General features: G+C 52.6%; 1 protein-coding gene across 7 annotated transcripts in view; it reads left to right on the top strand.

Annotated features, from left to right (window-relative positions):
- RANBP3 (RAN binding protein 3) overlaps positions 1-21,154 on the top strand; it is a 54,614-nt gene that overhangs the window by 17,462 nt on the left and 15,998 nt on the right. For 2 of the 7 annotated variants that reach the window (XM_040461631.1, XM_040461630.1), the window contains exons 2-6: positions 2,279-2,334; positions 7,980-8,168; positions 16,000-16,036; positions 16,134-16,220; positions 18,059-18,130. In XM_040461631.1, coding sequence (XP_040317565.1) covers positions 2,279-2,334; positions 7,980-8,168; positions 16,000-16,036; positions 16,134-16,220; positions 18,059-18,130 — 441 coding nt within the window. Of the gene's footprint in view, positions 1-2,278; positions 2,335-7,979; positions 8,169-8,683; positions 8,840-15,999; positions 16,037-16,133; positions 16,221-18,058; positions 18,131-21,154 lie in introns of those variants that run through there. The other 5 variants (XM_040461633.1, XM_040461632.1, XM_040461635.1 and 2 more) reach the window with 4 other exon arrangements.

Genomic DNA, 21,154 nt, shown 5'->3' with positions numbered 1-21,154 from the left:
GCTTCCCACTGGATTGACTCCGGTCCAAGGTCCCTTTTGGTGACGTGACACTGCTCGCAACCCTGGGGTTACCTTCCACCAGCTCTGCAGTTCCAGCAGAGACAGAGCACCCCTTCACCAGCTCCAACAAAAGTCCTAGACCCAAGTCTCATTCACTGTCAGTGGCCTGGGCTTATTTACATGTTGTGTCCCCTGGAGGAACGTCCTCAGACCTAGAACCCAGGCACGAGGGAGGGGTGGTTCCCCAAAGAAATGGGGAGGGGTTGGAGGGATGCAGAGCCGGCCCACACTCACAACTCCCTCCAGTGTGCCTTAGCTCCTTGCAGCGGCTGGGAGTCTAAGGCATAAGTGAGGTCCAGGCCTGGATCTGCAGCCCTGGATGCTGGGCTTGTGGGGTAAAGGGCAGGGCCCGAAGATCTCTGGGGACCCCCATAGTAGAAATAGTGTGGATAAGCTGCTGCTGTCCCAGGGCCCCTCCACCCCTCCGTCGCTGGCATTTATTGTCTGGCATAGGCACATTCGATCATTCATTCACGTGGGTTTGTCAAGCAGCACCAACCCCTGTGCCAGGGACATGGCTGCTTAGGGAATCGTGGAAGCTTCGTAGGCGACCCTTCTGTCCCCCAGCCGCCTCCCGTGTACTTTGGTCTCATCCGTGTCATCCACCCCCGTGTTCGTCGTGGGTTGTGTGTGGTGAGGACTGTCACCGTGGATCAGACTCAGGGACTCAGGTGCCGCGTGGAGCACAGTGGAGGGAATGGCCACCATCAGTGGGCTGTTGCCCCCAAGTCAAGACCAGTGTCTGTTCTACTTCTCCAAAGAGTGAAAATTTGGGGGGATGGGAGTGGGCCAGTGTCCTTTTGATCATCTCAGTCTTGTCCCTGTTCCTCCTCCCACCTCCTCCCCTCCCCATCTTTAGCGTGGGTGATCGCCATTCCCTCCTGACTAGTAGTGTCTCTGTATAGCCTCCTCCCCACACTGTTCTTTGAACCTGAACCCAACTCCTTTAACAGCACTTTCCCGAATCTTTAGCACAGAGATCATCTGCCCCTGGGGCTCCCCGTCACTGTATAAGCCCCTCTGGCCTCTTCTCTTTGGACTTCAGCATAGCCACTTCTTCTCAGGAAAGTTCTCCTGACTCTCTAGACCAGCCGCTATGACCAGCTCCCCACAGGACTGCGCTCTCGAACCAGAGGTTGTGTCCCCTCCCACCTAGCGGTCCTACTGGGTAAAGCTGGTGTAAGTGAAGGTTTTCTGTTATCCTGGCTTCCCAGGACCGAGGGCTCCACAACAGCAGGGCTGTGCGGTGCTCCCCGTATTCATGATCCCCCTCGCTTCCCATCCATTGTCTGTTCTCGAGGCTTTGAATGCTGACGAGGGCCCTGGGTGCAGCCAGAGCCACCTACCCAACCCCCAGGCAGTGAGGCAGGCAGCATCCGGGCCTGCCCCCACGGGTGAACGTAGTCCTCACCCACAGTCCCCGCTGCCATCCACGCAGGCACGAGTGGCAAAGGGCTGTACATTCAGCTGCCCCTGGGTAAGAGAGAAACGGTGTTGCCCGAGAACAATAGGTCTCATCATGTGTCTGAACATTTCAAAGGGTGTCTTCCTTTGCACAGCTGTGCAAGATGGACTCAGAATTTTCGCAACTCCTTAAATCCTTTTTTTATTTTAATGGGCAGTCACTTAGAGATCCAGGTGGAATGTCAGGTGACTCAACCAGGGTAAGCTCTCCAAAGAGCATGAGCTGTGTGGATAGAGGTTGCAGTCTGGTTATCCCCCGGCCCCCGCTGGCCTATAAATTTAAAAAAAAAAAAAAAAAAAAAAAAAAAAAGATAAACCTAAACTAGTCTTCAGCATTTGAAATTCAGGAGATGCCACGTAAAGGTCTGACATCTCTGTGCCACATTCCTGCAAGGCCGCGGTTGATGGCGCAGAACGGCATTGCCTTGGATACCCTGCAGCGTGCCGCCCTCCCCACCACTCTCTGTCCATCACTGGCGTGGCTGTTCTAAGAGAGTCTTGCAACCTTTTTCTTGATGTATAACATGCACCAGAAAAGTGCACACACCCTAACATTAAGTGTCAGATGTTCACAAACAACACACCCCCGTGGCTACTTTAAGAAACCATTTTCTAAGTGATTTTGACGTTCTTTGGAGTTACTAGTTTTATATCGGGTTTGGTTTTTGCTTTTAACTTATTACAAACAAATGTAGCTTTGTTTACTGTATGAATATAGTGTTGGGGGGAAAACAACCAATTTTTCTTTTTGCAGAAAAACCTGCCATTGCTCCGCCCGTCTTTGTGTTTCAGAAGGATAAAGGACAAAAGGTAAGGGGCCGGTATGTTCTCTCGTCACATGATTACTCTGATCTGTTTTCTCCCAAAGGTCTCTCCCAGGTCACAAGGCCAAGGGTACTTCCCTTTTAAGCCTTCACTTTGAGCTTGAAAGGAAAAGGTCCTGTGGCTTTAAGTTATCCTGGTGAGAGGTTAAGACGGGCGTGTGTGGAAAGGGTTCAGAAGCCTCGCTATGAACAGTGGTAGGAAGCTGCTTTCTAATTCTTAATGGTTCATTTTAGAAATGCTTCTGTACATTAGGAAGAATAGGAGAGAAAAGGCAGAAGGAAAGGGGAGGGGGAGGGAAGGAGGAAGGAAGGAGAGAGAGTAATGGTGGTTAAAGGGGAAGACAGGACCTTTAAAGATTTTAGGGAGATATTTTGGCCCCCAACCAACTTGGCAGAAATGCATTTAGAATAATTATCTATTACTTGGCTTGCATTATGTACTTACCATCCATCTTTGTTATTTGTTGCTTCTTGCTCTTGGATTTCAAATGTCTCGGTTGCACTGATGTTGGAAATACCTTACCTAACTCCTAGCAATGAGCTAGCAGTTCGTTAACGGCCTGATTGGTGCCATGGTAGCATTCTGATGTCGCATGCTGCTGTTTACCCAGAAGTCATTGATTTTTATGTCTGTCCCTGACCAATCAGTGTGGAAGGTTGGGGTTGTGTCCAGGGTAGTTGATGTTCTGTGGTGATGCTTCCCAAGCTTATATGAGGACTCTACTTGGCCAAAAAAATGGTTGATCCCTTCCACCCCACCCCTCACCCCCAGGACAGCAGGTATAATTTAATACCCTTTGCAAGATTTCAGAGTGACCAAAGTGCTAGATTTGGTGTGTTTTGACATCTGTTTGTATCTTTATTTTCTTTTCTTCTTCTTTTTTTTTTGTATTTCTTCTTGAGAGAGCACAAAGTACACACGAGGGAGGGGCAGAGGCAGAGAAAGAATCCCTAGCTGGTTTCACGACACAGGGCTCGATCTCAAAACTGTGAGATCATGACCTGAGCCGAAATCGAGAGTCAGATGCCCAGCTGACTGAGCCACCCAGGTGCCCCAAATCCATTTACATCCTGTTGATAAGAACAGATCCGTTCAAAAGCTCTCCTTTTGGAGACTTGTGATCCACAGGCGAGGTGTCTGGTAGATGCCCGGTCCTCTGGCGGCGTGGCCAGCCCTGAAGTCCGGGACCGCTGGTCTGGCGATTTGGGACTCCTCACAGCCCAGCTACTGCTCCTAGACCCTGTCCCTCGGTCTGAGAAGAGAGGCCAGACTTCTGTGTGGCCCAAGTTTTCCTGGACCTTGTTCAAGTACGGTGCCAGGAAGACAGCGTGTGTGCGCGCAGGGGGGCAGGAGGGAGAAGTGGCTGCCTTAAACCCACGGACACACACACATACCCTTGCAGGGTACCTTCTTGTGAGCCGGGGTCATGTGCTAGTCTTGCTCTCATGTTAAACTTTCCCATTGTTTGTTCTTTTGCTAAAGAGACAATGACAGCACCCAAGGAAACATTCTTCCTGTTTTGTCTCAGTTTTCCAGGTGCTGTTTTCAAGACACATCAGCCTCTGGGGTCTCCTCTCCCCTGGGCCTTGACTAGTACATGTAGCTTAATTACAAGTATCTCTGTCATTTGTCTTTTGGAGGTTCACTCACAGAGAAGGGGCTGGTGCGCTTTTGCTAACTCTTGGAAATCATGTGTTCAGTTTCTGTTTTAGATGTGAAAGTTGCTTCTCTCAGGCTTTCTGTAAAACGAGGATCCTTTAGAATTTTGAATGTTTTTACGATCATTTGAACACTTTGAAACGGGTCAGCAAACTAAGGCCTGCCACCACTGCCTGTTTTTGTAAATAAAGTTTTATTGGCACACAGCCATGCCCACCCTGTTCCCAGTAGCCGAGGCTGCTTTCCAGCTGTGACAGCAGAGTGAGGTAATTTGGGCAGAGACCTATGGCCCACAAAGTCCAAAATACTTAGTAGCTGACCCTTTACAGAAAAAATTGGCCGACCCCAGATTTAAATTTAGGAATTAATACTTTCAACCCGAAGACTTGGACAACCAGCAGGAAGAAACACTAAAATGTAGCATTTGTTCGGCCAAATTTAGAATGTTTTTTAAATCTCTGACTCCCATTTCAATACTGTTTTCACGGTTGAAGTGCTTCTTGCCTGCAGCCTTGTGGTTCGGAGGCTGTGACTTCCACGTATTACCTCCAGCAGGTTGGGGTGAGGCTGAATCAGAAGAGTAGCTAGGAAACCGCTCAGCATCATGTTAAAAATGTGCAAATGTAGTTCTTATCAAAACATTGACTCCGAGCCAACTCTAAATGGGCTTCTAAAAATAACTGATCTCCGGTTCCTCAGAGTTCAGCCCTCCACTTCTGCCGGGCCTGCGGGACCAGATCCCCGGCAGGACGCGGGAAGTCTCTGCGTGTTTGCGAAGGAGGGCCTTCTGTGACCGTCCATGAGGGCAGCTGTCTGAGCTGCTGGGTGGGTAGTGGCCAGGTGAAGGTGGAATCTTCCTTTCTTTCTCTGCTGCTTATGACGGCTCAGAAGCGAGGCAGCGCTGCAGGGAGCAGCCGTGGCACTTCTGACAGAGACGAGGGTTCGAGCCTCATTCAGTTCCCATCTCCCTGGCCCAGGTTCCAGCCCGTCTGCTTCTCACGTTGCAGAAGCAGAGCTGGGAACGGGCCGCACAGGCTGCTCTCGTTTTGGTTTCTCCTCTCCTGTCCAACTTTGTATTTTGAAAATATTCAGTCCTCAGAAAAGTTAGAAGACTGAGACTGCAGACGCCGGGATGTCCTTCACCTGGCTTCACCTGGCCTCAGCACAGACATCTTTGTCTTAAATGCTGGAAGCACTCGACTATAGGTGGTGCCCACTGATGCTTCTCCCCTAAATCCTTCTGCAGGTGCCTCCTGGGAATAGGGCGGCCCTCTCCATGGCCCCAGTGCTATTGTCAGTCCTAAGAAAGTGATGCTTATTTTAGAAATACCCTTCAATATGTAGGCCGTATTTATGTTGTCCTAATCGTCAGCAAAATGTCCCTTACGACTATTTCTGGAGCTCTTTCTTGACCCACAAAGACCAGGAAGTCCCACTGTCAAATGTGGGACCACTGACTTACCTTTCAGTAAACTGTCTCTAAACCACCCAGCGGGCTGCCCTTCAAAGAACTTGTGTCTCCCCTCCCCCTGCCAAGGAGAACACTCCACAGGCCCAACTATTATCTGAACCATGATTGAGGCAAAAGATTTGAAATCAAAAAGAGAAAAAATGAAGCTGTTAGCCCAGGCGGGGTTTTTGGTTTTGTTCAGTAGCAAAGCCATGTGGCGTCTTCTGTCAGTCCTAACCACGGTCCAAGTTGCATTAACAGCAGGCTACAAATTGGTGGCGGTGGCCTGCCAGTGGTGGCATCTCTTAGTGTCAGCACAGGTTGTCAGATCCCCCTATTGTTCCCTGTTAGAGAAAGCAGTTGACAGTTTGAACTCCAGCCCTAACGCCGAAAATCCAGTTGGACCCAGACCCAGAGCCCAATCGACAGCCCGGAATCATCCTTCCTTCCTTCCATGCTCTCATGCCTCCTCAAGAGGGCGCTCCTCGTGAACGGCTTGCCTTCACGTATTTCTGTTTCTTAACTGCCTTGAATGGAGACCCGTTTGTTTTTTTCTTCCTTTTGATGTAAAGAGATTTTCGAAACTCCCTAGGAGTGTGTTTCATTGACTGTGACGACTGATGTTTCTTTCAGACACTTTGTCTTCCGAGTGTATTACTCTGCAGGGGTGAGGCTTTGTGGGGGTTGCACTTGGCCGATGGGGTAACGTCTGCTTGGTGGAAAGACAAAGCAGTTGCAGAGATGCGGATGGGCAGGAAGGAAGGGGTCACTGAATGCTGCCACAGTATCTTTAGACTCAGTTTCAAAGCTTACTGCTGATTAACAAGCCTATCCTGTGTGCGCGTGTGTGTGTTTTGGTTTTTGTCAGCCATGTATATTTCAGGATGATGTCAAAGGCTCCCAGAATCTTGATGCCAGAGTTTCACCAATATGTTGAAAAACTACAGGCCCTGTCTTGGTTCTCTAGAGCTCCCTTTTCCTGTCCAACAAAAACACTCAGACCCAAGTAGAAAACGCTGGAATGGCATATGTGTTTCTCTTTGGTCCTCCAGTTTAGCCGCCATTTCAAGTTCAGTGCCATGAGAGCATTTGAACATTCGTGCTCTAAAAGCAGGAGTTAAAAAAAACAAAAAAACAAAAAAAAACCCCAAGTGGTTCTAATTAGAGATAGGCCATTGTCCACAGAGCTTATGGCTTAACGTTCTCTTAGCGGGTGTTTAATCTCCAGCCGTAAAGTAGCAGCCAACTGGTGCATGGGCCAACCTCTGCGTGTTGAGTGGGTTTGAGGGACAGCTTGAGAAGGAAGGCTTTCGTGTCTGTGCTTCTCCCCTTTATAGGAAGAATCGATTTTGCTGACTTGTTCGGTGTATGAATGAGCTCACATTTTGTCGCTTTTGCTTTCCTCAGAATGTTCAAAAGTTCTCTCAAGTCGTCTTTATAGAGTTCCTTTGATCCAACAGACTGGCATTTTAAGGAATAGCCCCCAAGCCCTATCTAAAGAGGCTTTAGTCACTTCCCACTCCGAAGAAGAGTGGCCAGGTCTGTGGAAGGACAAGGTAGCCACTCAGTTCACAGAGCGAGAGAAATGGCTCCGTGTTGTGAACGATGCCAAGTGGGAGATTTGGGGACCAGAGCCCATCTGTTGCAGGACACCGGCTTTGTAACCCATTCCTCAAGAGCTCCCGTTCATCCCAGAGCTCCCCGGTCCCTGGGAGCCCCTCCTTCAAGAACAGAAATTTCCAGAACCAGCTTTCTCTTACCCTGGCTGTTTTCTAAATACACCCTTGCCAAGGTATTTGGGGTGAATGTGGGAAAATCCTAGGCCAAGGGTCTCCCTCCTCCAGCTGAACTCCCACCCATCTGATAGAAAGCCAGCTCTCTGTGTCTCTGGCAGCTGGTTTGGTCACCCCGCATCTGCACTCACTGAGGCGAGAAAGCGCTCCCTTTATCTCAGGTTTAAGCAGAACGAATTGAGAGGTGCTAGAAGCACTGTAAACCGTGTACACTCCGTTTTGTAGGCTATTCCAGGCCTGCCTCCCCTCCCCCACTTTTTTTTTAACGGACAGAAGTGGTGCTGAGGGCCAACTTCCCTCCTCAGTGTCCTTGCAGAGATGGGTCATCAACCCCTAGAGACAAATGGACATAATCGCCCCTGTTCCCCTCTGGTAGAGGCTCTGCCCCCATCTTGGTCTCCAGGAGCGTCGTTCCTCGCTCACAGCCCATAAGCACAGTAGCTCCAGGCTGCAGGTTGTGGAAATGGGGTCCCAGGCCTCCTGCATACCTCAAAGCTCCCTGCAAAGTTAAACAGCAGCCAAGTCCGCACTCATTTTCCATTCTTTCATTCTGGAGGGCCAGTTTCGTCGGGCAAAACGCAACAGCATGTGCCAGGCTTCTTGTCTCATCCTCCCAGGCAGGGGCTGCTGAAGTCTGAACGTCTCTAGCCCTTCGATCCCCGCCCACCCCTTGCCCTGTGTTGCAGCCTTTGTTTACATTGAAGGAAAATTGTCTTTTTTGCTCCCAGTCCTCTGCAGAGCAAAAAGACTTGTCGGATTCGGGAGAGGAGCCTCGGGGGGAGGCTGAGGCCCCCCACCATGGCACGGGTCACCCCGAGTCAGCTGGTGAGCATGCCCTAGAGCCTCCTGCCCCTGCTAGCGCTTCAGCCAGCACTCCTGAAGCCCAGCTTCTTCCTTTCCCGCGAGAACTGGCAGGGGTAAGTCCACCTCCACCCAGCACTCCACGGCCTGGGGGTCCCAACCCAGACCGGCCCCTTTCCCTTTGGGCTCCTCAGGTCAGACCCTAGACCGCAAGCAGCCGATCATAACTGAAAAGATGATCATGATCTCTGCAGCACCCTTTAATTCTTGCTGCCAGAAAGTCAGGGAAGATTGAGTCCCCTTTTTCATTGAGACTTTCTAAACGGGGGAATTTATATACACCCCTAGCAAGAAGCAACTCCTGTTGCCCGAGAGAGACATAAGGGGTCAAAAGAGGGATTGAGTAATGGGGTAGAACCTTCCAAATCAAATTCGACCCCCTCTCCGTCCTTCCATTTTTCTTTCTCCTCTCCCTGAATTTGGGCGTTCAGGTTCAGGGTCTTAGAAACACCAGTAGCCCCAGCTTCCTTGATCTAGAGGAAGAGGAGGTGTCTAAAGCAGACTGCTTTGCAAGACCGGTTGTGTTTGGACTGTGGTTAGGCTGTGAACTGCTTGTCTTCAATCAAAGCAGGAAGAAGAAAAGACTCTTCTTTTGAATCCAGAGGGAACCCCTTGAGCCCTTTATCTTTGTATTGAGAAGGCTTTTGAAGATTATAGGTGGAGAAGATTGTGAACTCTCGAGAACAAGAAATGTCTTGAGTGTTTGGAGGTTGATAAAATGGGAAAGGTAAACGATCACCCTACATTCAGGATTGAAAACTCCATGTGGGTACCTAAGCCCCCCATTCTGGCAGGGAAAAATGACTCTTAAGGAAACGAGGCACCCTGCTGTGCACACCAAACACTGGGTAGCCATCCAGGGTGTCACAGTCCCAGACCTTCAGCGATCCCTTGTGTCACATCACCAGTGTGCTTAAGGAAACGATGAAAATTCAGTTACAGCCACCAAACCCTGGGACACACAGGAAGAAGTAATGTTCAGCAGAGGTGAGGTTGGAGGCCACTTGGAATATTTTGGAGGAGTCAGTGTGTAGTGGAAGAAGAATAAACGGCCTTTACTGTGTGTCGGGCAGCAGTGACGGGGGCAGTCCCTCATGGTGTACAAGTGGGTTTGGGCCCAGTAAAGATTCCAGCCGGGAGGCACCCACACCAAAGTGTTCCAGGGGTTCACAGGCAAGCACAGAACTGACAGAGCAAGAATTAGGAGATGATCACTTTTTCGGTTGGGGGCCCAGCAGCTCCTGGAACCTTCTGCTGAGCAGGTATTTTGAGTTATTGTGCCTTCAGCCTTCGCAGGCACAGGAAATCGTGTCCTCGGTTCCCTGAGAACAGACGACCTCCGTGTGGATCTGCCCAAGAGGCTCTGGGACCCTTTGCTGCTGTCTGGTTTGAACAGCACAACAGCTCACAGAGCTGCCTGTCACTCGAGAGGCTGAGGGTTTTCAATTGAGAGTAGCAAATGGGTGGGTCACAGAGGTGGAGTCGCAGCAGCTGTTCCTCCAGAGGCACACAGGCTGGTGTGGGCCTTATCTAATGCCCATCTGGTAAGACCGGGGTGGGGGGTGGGGGTCTCACCTTCTGCCTGCGGCCGGGCCAGATGGGGATTTCTGTAGCCTGGCCGATGGGACTGGACTTCTCGATTCTTGTGGACTTTGGGTCAGAGGCTCTAATCCCCCAAAATTCAAACCATCCCCAGCCTGGCCATGCAAGGTCAAGTGTTAACAGTGGGAAACCTCAAGCCGGGTTGTGGGTCACCGTGGGAGGAAGTCAGGACCGGGGGGAGCAGTCGATGAACATACCGGCATAGCAGCAATGGCCGTGCACATGACACACACACGTGCTGTTTGGTTTTAGCATTTGTGACTGTGGGAGTCCCTGGTCCCATCAGAAGTCCGTCAGTGCCACCTTCACATCATTTGGTGATAGCTCTGAGCCAACCAGGACTTACTCCTTTGGGTTCTCAGCAGAGAAAACTGGCCTGTTGCCAGTGGCTCCCGTTAACTGGCTTTCTCTAGTGATTGGGCATGTTCAAAGCAGAGTAAACTTTTTCTAGGTCACTTAGGGCATAAATGAAAGCAGATGGAACCTGATCCCAGTTTCTTCTCAGGTTGAGATGTTCCTTTGGTTAGCTAGGACCAGTTGCTCTCACATCCAAACAGATTTGGATCTTGCCCTGTACCACACTGGAATTCAGGAAACCGCCCACCCTGACCCAGCCAATCTCGTCCATCACGTTTAGTCGGTTCTTTATTGCATGATCCCTTGAGGAAATGTAAAGCCGAAAGTTCTTTATAATAAATAGCGGCTCGCTGAATTGTTGCTTAGAGAGGGCCCGCTCATCTTTCAGTCTCCCCGGCCTCTGGCCATCTAAGACTCAGTACCGGGAACAAGCCTCTATATATCAGACTTCCTGGCTCTCAGAAGACAGCTTGGAGAAGACCAGACCACATCCAAATTAAGTTCTCTGATCCGGAGAAAGCAGGCAGCTCTTTGTGCTTACTCTGAGTCTGGCTTAAGTCTCCTGGACTGATGCTCAGAGCCAAGGCCCTGCTGAGCCCGAAGTGTGTTTATTAGACCCACCAGGAAGCTTAGGTCCTGGAACCAGACCCCTGGCTGGACAGCTTCCCTCCTCTTCTAGGTTCTGCATGGGATTTGGACCCTCATTTCACCACCCCCGCCCAACATTCAGACCTTCAGGGGCCATGATTTTTTTTCTTCAGTATCTACCTTTTTAGTAAGAAGTTCTGAGCTGGTCACCCAGTTGCAGAATAAACAGCATTGAATCAGCCCATAGTGCCTTTGAAGACAAGGACATGTCAGGAGTCCCCTCCCTTGATTGATTTTTCAGCCCAGGCATCCATTTCCCTGTAGCCACAGCCAGGCAAGCTTTCTAACGGTTCAGTCCATACTGGAGTCGCTGAGGCCCAGGCAAGCCAAATGGTGTCTGGCATGGTCTCGTTTTCTGGGAAGTCAGGAAGGCCGTGCTGTTCACTCCTGCTTACTCTCCCTGTGTGTCAGCTTTGGAGACACAGTGGCCAGCTCCATTCCTTCCCCTTGGATTGGCCTAGCACCTTTGTCCTTCTTGAGGCCACACCAAGCAGCCTCATGAGAGCCATGTTTTCTCAGGGCATGGGGTGGGGGTGGGGGATCCTGGATAAGCATAATGATCATAAATTTTCACCATTTCATCCTTTACAAAGAACTGAAGCTTCCCACATCTGCAGTCCAGGGTCCTGTTCCAAGTTAGACGTTACCATCTATTTTGTCCTTGGCAAGAGGGACATGCACACCTCACAGAATGAGCGGCTCCCCCCGAGGTTCCCGTGGCTCTGAGGGGAGAGAGCTGCCGCCCCTGTGATTCTTTCCACCCGTCCACAGCAGCCGCCACCGTGGGGGCTTTTCATCTTCTGTAAGCCCACTCCACTCGTTCACACTCCGTGACACCGGGGAAGCGAATTGAAGGATTCTCTTTGCGCTTCTTTCTTTCCTGCCTCCTTATGTAAGTGTTGATTTGGGATATGTTCGTCATGGTGTCCCAGATGGGTGCTGACCCCAGTGTCCTCTAGGTATCCTCCCGAAACCCTGATCCTCAAAGAGGTGGATTCTAGTGTGGGAGGAGGCAGAGGAGGAAATGGGGCCTTCACACCTGCTTCTGCCCTGGCTCCTCCCCACAGAGGAATCCTGGAAGCCTGTTCTTCGAGTCCCCATGGCTGTGGCTCCTGAGCTTTGGATGCACACTTCCGGGGTCCGAGGAACTGTAGCTGTTTGTGCCCCGGGCATTGTTCTCAGCTGACCCTGATCGGCCTCTCCCTTGGTTGGGGTGAGGGGTGGCCCCTGACTACCAGGCTGCTGTGTTGGCAAAAAGTGTGCGTGGAGACTGCGTTGGCCTTGTTTGGGGCCGGGGTTGGCTTGAGAGGGAGTTGCTTTGCTCCAGGCCTTTCCGTTTGGGGAGAAGACAGCACGAGACAGCCAGACAGCAAGCTCAGACCTTCAGTGCAGTTGGGGGGTGGGGACAGACATCAGGCTCATGTGGGCAGCTGGAAGAGTTGAGGATTTCTGGAAGAGTTGACATATCCCAAGGCAGGCAGAAATTACTTCCTTGTACATTGTCTTGTTTCTTTGTGCTAGTTCCTGTTGAGGAGAGTTGCTGGCATCAGTTTCCTTACTGCTTCTGAGTTGGCTAGTTCACACCCCACAGGAGGTTCCAGCAGCTTCTGGAAGGTTCTTCCTGGTGGGGGAATCTCCTGTGTTGTCCTCCCCTGGCCTTGGCCTCTCAGCTTTTCCAGGACCAAGACACCAGTCACGTGCCTCTTAGAAGAGATTTGAGGTGTGGGTTTGAGGGTCTCCTGGGGCTTAAGGGACTAGACGTATCTGAATCTTGTCTGGCCAGGCACCCTCTCTTCTCCAGGTCACCGAAGGGGCTGCGACCAACTCGGGCTCCATTTATGCAACGAGTGCATGCCAAGCATCTTTTGTGCACAGCGTCCCGGGTGTTCTGTGCTGAGCTGTGGGCAGAACAGCCAGACGGACACGTTAGATCCTTTCCAGCTGGTACACAAACGGCAGAGGCGCGAGAGGCTGTGGGTGGGGTGGAGAGGAGCAGCTTCCGCTCGCTGTGTGGCGGGATAGTGAGCGAGCTCGGCTTCCCCCGGAGGAGGGTTCCCCCTGGAGGAGGCCATGCTGAGCGGAGCTGCAGGAAACTCGTCCCAGGCCTTGGGGGCAGCACACACACAGAAGGAACCTTGAGGTGGGAACAGTGTTGGCAGATTGAGAAAACAGGAAGGAGACTGGGAGTCTGAAGCGTGACAGCAAGGAGGGGTCGTAGGGCATGGACAGACGGGGCCCCGGAGGCCTCAGCTCTTGGTCTGGGCACACTTCTGGGGGGTTCCTGGCACCCATCACATTCTTAAGGAGACTCCCGATTCCTGAGACACTTGGGGTGTTGTTGGCATAGGTAAGAAAGTTCGGTGTCAATTAAGAACCCCAAAACACGTGAAGCAAAAATTGACAGAACTGAAGGGAGAATTCAGATACCGTCGTAGCGTCGGAGAGCCCAGCACCCTCTGCAGGGCTCCGGGAGGGCTCAGACAGCACTCAACCCCGCTGGCCTGGCAAGGCCACCTGTCCCAGAGAACATTCCAGACGGTGCTGTGCTGCAGAGTAACCGGGACACTCTCCAGACAGATTGCTTGCGGGGCCACGAAACAAGTGTCAGTAAGCTGGAGATGACTGAAATCGCACAGTCGTTTGCAAGCACAGTGGAAAGAAATCAGAAATGTGCAGATTTCTGGAAATCTGCACATGGGGAAATGAGATAAGATAGCTTGCAGGGCAGAGGGAAGTTAGGTGCACAGGCCTCTTGGCATTGAGCTGGTGGAGGAACACCCTTTTCGGCAGCTGAGGAAACAGGAAGCTGGGACGTGACAAGCTCTCTGGACTGCTGACCAGGCTAGGGGCCACTCTTCTGCATGGAATGCAGGGACACATGCCTTAGCAGCTTCTCTGAGGCCCTCAGAGCACCTGAGATTTGTGTCCCTTCACTGAACAAATGCCAGGCGAGGTCCCACGGTGTGCTGCGTGCCAGCACCCTCCTGGGACTCAAGCCGGTGGAGGCCGTGACACAGATTGCACAATCAGCGTGAGAGGCAGAGGACTGCAGGGGACCACGAGGCCAGAGGACAGGGGTGGGTGTGAGGGGGTTGTCAGGTGAGGAGCCAGGGACAAGAGAGCAGGACCAGAGGTGGGGCCGTTTCCCGATCCCAGAAGTCGCTCTGCGGAAGTGACAGATCCCGCGGGATCTGAGAGGCTGCCACGTGTGGGGTTGGTACAGCCAGAATGCTTAGTGAGAGGAGCGAAGCACCAGGAGCCACGGGACCAGACCTGGGGGTGGGCCGGCCGCTGTGAAAGAACAGGAAGGAGGTACCTGGGTCTGCACCTCAGTGATGTCACCCAAGGAAGGGGATGGTCCTAGGAGAAAAGGTCTGTTGTGCCAGTGTCATGGCTCTGTGTTGTCAGATGCCACCCCAGTGCTTAGTCCTGGGCTTGGGGCCATCTTCTTAACACCCCTGGCCCCGTCCCCATCCCTGACTCCTCATCTGGCTGCCCCAGGATGTGACTTCACATCTGGACCCTTGTCACACAAGGGCATAACATCCAGCGGAAGTGAGCCGGCTGGGAGAGCCCCACCTTGGCCGGGTGTTGGGTCGGGCTGAGTGCTGCCCCACCTGCTTATCCCACTGACCCCGTCAATCTCCCTGAGGCGCCGGTGCCGGCGCCCCCATTTCCCAAGCAAGGAAACGAGCCTGGGCAAGTGAAACAGTTTGCCCAAGGTGTACCTTTAGGAAGTGCCAGAGCTGGGAGAAAGTACTGCAGGCCTTCCCGAGGGGTCGAGCCCCTTGAGGTTCCTGCCGCCGGTGTGTGCCCATCTGGAGCCCGCCTGCCCGACTCCTCCCGTGTTTGATTTCGTTTGGGACCCAGCGGTGTGCTCACAGCTGCCCCGCGGACTGTCGAGCCCCTGTTGTGTTATGAGGGGTTCGTTTACTAAGCACTCTGCTGGATGGCCTCCCCTGCGCCCCCGGATCAGCCTTTGCGGATGTGGGGACAGCAGCCGTCCTCGCCCCTTCACAGAGGCTTGCAGCGGGCTCTTAGAACAGCTGTGTTTCTGACTCCAGCCCACGTTGTCAGCTCACACAGGAGAGCGTGCAGGCTGGGATCCTTTTCTCTCCCTGTCCCTTAGGACAGGGTCTACAAACTCCGGGCCTCTGTCTACAAGCTAAGATGGTGGAATATACACGTGGCGCAAGATGCTGAAAGTCCTTTGTGGCCCTTTATGGGGAAAGTGGCGCCCAGGGCTCCAGCCGGTGCTCACGGCCCGTTATTTACGCTTTTAGGGCAGTTACTGCATCTGTCTCCACCCCGCCCTGGGCTCACAGAGCACTTTCCCAGGCGCGCCTCATCTAATCCCTAACAGCTCCTCCAGGCAGGTGGTCCTCCTTTGGCTAACCTTGACCCCTAGGGGCTTTTCTGAAAATAAGAAAATTGGCTCCTCTGCTCACTCCCACGTTCAGTGCCCCGGGAGGACTGATATGCACTCGTCAGTGTTTGCTTCTGGCTGCTTCTTTCGGAAGAGTCACAACGTCTCTGAGAAGGGCTGTCTCCTAGGGGTTGGGTATTACCTGGGGGTTGGGAACGGGGCCTCATCCTAAGGCTTCTGGATGGCTAGTTGTGAACATTCTAAAACTAAACGTCGTTAAGGAGGAAATTCTTCAGCCACCTTCTGACCTCGCTGGTGATTTTTTGGTAGGTTGTGTGGTCTGCTGAGTTGTTCTGAACACTCTGCATCGGACTTAGGTCCCAGGCATCACAGTTCTGTATCTTCTGGAAATAATAACGTACCTTGAAGCAGCGTTCTGCACTGTGCAACAAGTCAGGGCAGGGAATGGAGGCTGCTACGATCCGGTGTTAGGTGACCATTTTACCCAGTCTGGCTGCCCTCCAGAGCGGAGCGAGTCACTTGCCAGCTCTTGGCAAAGTGAATTCCAGCCAGGCACCGTTTCACTATGCTTGACTGGGGGGGGTGGGGGAGGGTGGCACGTAGTTAGCTGTGACCTGTGGAGAGACAAAGACACCAGTCTTTGTGCAGTAAACATGTTCTCAGCCCATGGACTCCTTGGCCCCATGGCCTGGAAAGGCAGACACAGAAGGTTCTTGGGGGGATTTTTGAGCCTAATGTTAGGTTGAAAGTCTGTCCGTGACTTGGGTGCCTGAGCTCAGGGAGTTGGCCCCCAGGGCCGCGTTTCAGGACGCACTCACTGAAGAACTCCCACGCTGCCGGGTGCGGGGCAACCTGGCCCTCTCTCACCACCCTGCCGTGTGCTCTCGTTTCAGAGGCCAGCCGGAGGCTCCAGCCCCGAAGGTGGAGAAGGTGAGGAAATCTGTAAAACGGTTCATCCTCTTTGGTTGTAAAAGTGAAAGCAACCTGACTTTCTCCTCCTCTTCCTCCTCCTCCTCATTTTCTGTAGATTCCGACCGAGAAGATGGAAATTACTGCCCTCCTGTCAAGCGAGAAAGAACGTCCTCTTTAACCCAGTTCCCACCATCACAGTCAGGTAACCGTTGCAGACCGTTCCCAAGCGGTGAAAGCGTCCGTGCTCCCCTCTGATGTCTCCTGCTCGGCCCAGATCCACTTAGAATCCATCTGAGGCTCAGCGTCTGCCAGGGATGAGGCTCAAGTGCTCCCCACTCGAGAACCCATGCCACTTACAGAGGCTTGTGACCTAGCCGACTAAAAGAAAATGCACGAAGTAGTCCCTCTAAAAGAGAGGGAAAGGATGGTCAGTCCTGTTGGGAGCTGTGGCCATTAAGTACATGTCCTCCTGCTCGGGTGTGTGACTGTGTCTGTAGACTGCAGGCACAGGAAGCGAAAAGTAGTGCATCCTCCTGACCCTTCAGGCACGTGCCTAGAGCTTGGCAGTCTGGTCCAGAAGCCCAGACACACACACACGGTACATAACGAACCAAGTGGCCCTGGAAGACACTTTGGTGATGGAATGCCATGAGCCCCCAGAGGAGGAGGGCTTGGTGGGACCTTGAAGGGTGGGCCAGGCTAGGACCCTGCGGAAGTGGCTGGGCCCGAGGGCTTGTATGGAGACCGATGCAGGAAAGAGGGCGTTGCCCAGAGTAGAGAGAGATGCCGGGGCTACTTGGTGAGAGGTTCTCTGAGCCTGGGGACAGCCCTGCAGATTCAAGGGCAAACATAGCCTCAGGGCTTGCCCCTTCCCCTCCCCATCTTGACTTGGTCCCCCTGGCGTCGTCCGTGTTCTCAGTCTTGGCGCCCAAGTGCAGGCTCAGAGATGCGTATGTATTTAGAGAGGATCTCCGGTTACCTATCTTGGCATCCATTCTTGGGAGGTTTGTGTAACTGTGAACCTTAATGATGTCACTCTAAGAGAAAAAGCACACCCTGGAAGGTCATTTGTGCTTACAGCAGTAATGTAGACGTTACAGGAAGGTGCAGTGTAGAAAGCGAGCGTCCTTTCAAGATCCTCCCCTGAAACACACTGGATTTCCTTCCTGTTTTCCCTTAACACACGTATTGTGGACTTTGCCACACCCTTTCTCATGAGTGCTCCAGGCCCCTGAATGGATGCACTGTCACTTGCTAATAAGCAGGCCTTGAGGAACCTGTCCAGGCTTCCATAGACCTCCTCTCATCTCCCTCGTTGCCCGGTGCTCCTGTGAGACAGGGAGCTTCTGCTTCCTGGCAACGGATTGCATTCCTTGGCGTTCACCGTGCACTGCTGAGCCACGCTCTGTGGCAAAAGGTGCAACAGAGAAGTGGTTTGTGCTGTGGCCCTAGGCTGCAGGGACAAAGGACAGCCAAATATCTCCCCTCTGCTCTGGCACAGTGGCATAGGAAATAGCTCTCAGTCACCGCGGGTGGAGAGACACGAGCAGAGCTGGTAACTTGGAAGGCGTTGTCGGTGCCCTGCGCTCTGATTCTGTAGCTGTGTCCGTCCACCCAGATAGTTCTTCAGCTCCGAGGGCCATTGCATTACTGCCCGGCCCACACCCCAGGCAGCAGTTGATAAGTGTAAAGTAAGATCCTAAACAGGTGAGGGGAGTAGGGGTGCAGCCAGCCAGCGAGCCCTGGCAGGTGACAAGGAGCAGGGACTGAGGCTGGGAACATGCAGTTCATTCTGCTTCCCTCCTGGCTGCCCACTTAGGGGCCCAGGGTGCCAAGGAAAAGCCAGGGGCATGAGGACGAGACAGGCAGCCATAGTGGACCACAGCATCTAACGGCCTGGTTCACAATGTTGAGCCTCCTAGAGTGGGGCTTGGAGATCGACCCTTCAGGTGGGAGAGGTGACCCGGTTCGTGTGTTCTCCGCCTACTCACATTGTTTTTCCTCTTGTTCCCTTCCCTGCCCGCACCTCCTTGTCGACAGTATCAAAAAACAATGTTTTTATGCCATCAACCTTCTGCGAGCCATCTGCAGGCAATTCTGACTCAGAACCAGGTGAGCCCTCGTGTCCCTTTGCGTTTTACTGCCCGTCGCTAGGGGTTTTCCTGGGATGAAAAGCAGTTGATATTGTAAAATAAGATCTTAAACAGGAATGGGCAATTTGAAAAACGGATTCTTTTTCAGTTCTTAAATGTTTTCCCAAATCTTCAGCTCGTAGATTTGGAATCCAGTGTGAGGCAAGCTTCATAAGCCCTTAGTTTTTTTGCTTCTGCAAGGAGGGCCTGGTCCCAAGGAGTCTTTAAAGTTTTGTTGTTTTTTGGTTTTTTGTTTTTGTTTTGTTCTTGCAAAAACAAAAAGCAGCTATAGATCAGCGTACTGCTCGTTTTACAAGGTTTTTGCACAAGTAATAACTCATATCATTTTTTTAAGGCAAACGGGAAATACACAGAGTGAAAGAATCTGGCTGCCCCGCTCCCTTCCCCACCCCAAGGTAACTGCTGTGAGGCCGATGGAATTTTCCAGACCCCTTTTCTGTGCATCAGACCCTCACACTGATAATCAGTGTGACTTAGACATGTTCAGATGGATATGTAAGCGTACTCAGTCACAGCTTTAAACCCTGAGGGCAAGAGCTTGCCTCCCCCCGAAGACTGAGAGAGCCTTCCTTTTTTGGTCTCTCACTGGAGACCCAACTCCAGGATTTCCTGAACGTTTCTCCCACGTGGCTGAAATTCCTCATAAAAGATTTAATGAGCAAGTTCAACCACCCGAATTCTGTAACCCAACCTGCCTTATATAAATTCATTGCCGACTTCAAAAGCATTGCAAGAGAAGTCCTACTCTGGCATGAGGGCAGTGTTTTTATAACTTACGGGATTGATTCGATAGCCCCGTTTCACACAATTGAACTCATTTTGGTTCGAAAAGCAGACTGTTTGGTGCTGACCCTCTCACCAGGTCCTAAAGAGGAGTTTGGTTTCTAAGCGTCCTTGGGAATGCCTGGAGTGCTCGCTTAGCAAGAACGCTGTGAATGGTAGGGGCGACGTTAGCCGCGGTGAGCCTCCTCTGGGCCAGGCTGTCAGTCCCCGAAGCCGAGTGTCTAGATCGCGTGGAGCTGGCGATTTCCATCACAAATCTCACAGCCCCTCGTGAGGTCTGTGAGTGATGGCCTCGCTCTCTTCTTTCCCCCCACAAAACCTTCATTCTGCAGCATCGACGGCAGGGCCACCCTGAGAAAAGGGGGTTCCCTGACTCAGCTTCGCTTCCTGCTACCTGACACAGGGTGGAGTCATATCAGACTTGGACATCGGTCCCACAGAGCAGGCCTCCTCTGACCTTGCCTCCCCGCCCCCCCCCCCCCCCCCCCCCCCCCCCCCCCGCCCGCCGGGTGCAGATTTTAAACTTAGGGAAGAATTTTATAAAGCGCTTCTATATCCCTTTGCGCATTTGATTTTCCCCAGTCGCCCCAGTGATGTCCTTCATAGCAGAGGGACCAAATCCAGAGATCATGCACCACGTCTCTCTCTTTCCATCTGGAATACTGCCTCATTCTTCCCTTGACTTTTATGGCCGAGAAGACGACAAGCCCATTATTTTGGAGGAGTTTTGCTGTCTGGGTTCGCCCAGGGATTCCTGGCGATCCCACCCAGGTGGTGCGTCTGGGGCTAGAATAGCACAGGAGCGAAGCTGTGTTCTGCCTGGCGCCCCAGCCCTGCTACCAGTGGGGCTGATTTTGCCCTCTTGGTCACGGTGGGTTCTGTCCGTTTCTGCTCTGTGAGGTCACCCCCTTTTTTCCAGAGAGATGCTCTGAGACCCTGGGGAAGCCCACCCCCCCGCCACTTTTCCCCTCCAGCGTCAGCATCCACTCGTGTTCCCTTGCTCGGGTTAGTCATTCCTCCGATGACCGATCACGGCGGGATTTTCTGCCTTCGTTGTTGCTGGTACGTTCAGGTGGTGCTCTCCTGTGGGAGAGGGCTTTCCCTTCTGTCCGCTTAGTCCTTTGTGATCCTGTACCTCAAGGTGGGCGCGTGGATTCCTGTTTTAGGCAGCCAGTTACAGCCTGTCATTCTTAGTGCAGAATTTAACCATCCCAGATTTGGCCAGCGGGAGTCGCATCACACGGGTTCCTGTGTCATTTTGCCACGACACGTTACTCTTTTAAGTGCTTTCTTTCTGTCCTAACGAGAGAGGCTCCAGGCCCGTCATCATGTCTGTTTTTCTCAGAGGGGCCCTTAGTGGAGGGAGCGTGGTCTCCAGAAACCAAAATCTGGGTCTCAGCAAGCTCACCGCCCCTGGACTGCCACTGCGCCTGGGCCTCCTCGGTGCCCAGAGACGGGGACACGTACCTGTACTTGCATGCACACACGTGTGTACCCGTACACACGTTTCTTTGTATCTGTCCGCGTGTGTGGGTAGCCCCAGGCTCACGTGTACTTCCAGTCCAGCACCAACAGGGTTCATCTGAACTTCCTTGCTTTGAATTTCTCCCTCTTTCTTTCTTTCTTTTTTTTCCTCTAAGTTTATGTATTTATTTTGAGAGAGAAGCATGAGCTGGGGAGGGTCAGAGACAGAGGGAGAGAGAGAATCCCAAGCAGGCTCCACACTGACCATGTGGAGCCCGATGTGGGGTTCAAATCCACAGACCGTGAGATCGTCATCACCTGAGCCGAAACCAACATCAGACGCTCAGCCTGACTGAGCCAGCCAGATGCGCCTCCCTCTTTCTGACAGTAAGAGACCTGCTGCCTTCACCTGCAGTGCACGTTCTTATACCCTGCACGTGCCAAGCACCCTCCCACCTGCCCCTGCCCGGCCCCCACCAGGCTGCCTGTTCCTCTGGCACACACCAAGTTCAAGTTCCCTCAGGGGTGAGTGTTGCTTCCCTCCCCTGTCACTTGGGGTCTTCCCGAGGCAGGGCGGAAAGCACCCGCAAAGAGGCCTGCTTGCTTTAAACGTGATTGGAGGAGGGGAGCAACCTATCCGCCCAGTGAGCTCACAGAGGGGCACGAGTGTGCCCCCGGTGCGGTCGCTCTTGGACGCCAGTGACCCTGCCACGTGTGCCAGGGCTCTGGCTCCTCA

This window comes from Herpailurus yagouaroundi, unplaced genomic scaffold, assembly GCF_014898765.1.
Source record: "Herpailurus yagouaroundi ecotype Mexico unplaced genomic scaffold, PumYag 295, whole genome shotgun sequence".
Lineage (NCBI taxonomy): Eukaryota > Metazoa > Chordata > Mammalia > Carnivora > Felidae > Herpailurus > Herpailurus yagouaroundi.
The sequence above is the reverse complement of the archived record's forward strand: the minus strand, read 5'-3'. Positions and strand labels throughout refer to the sequence as shown.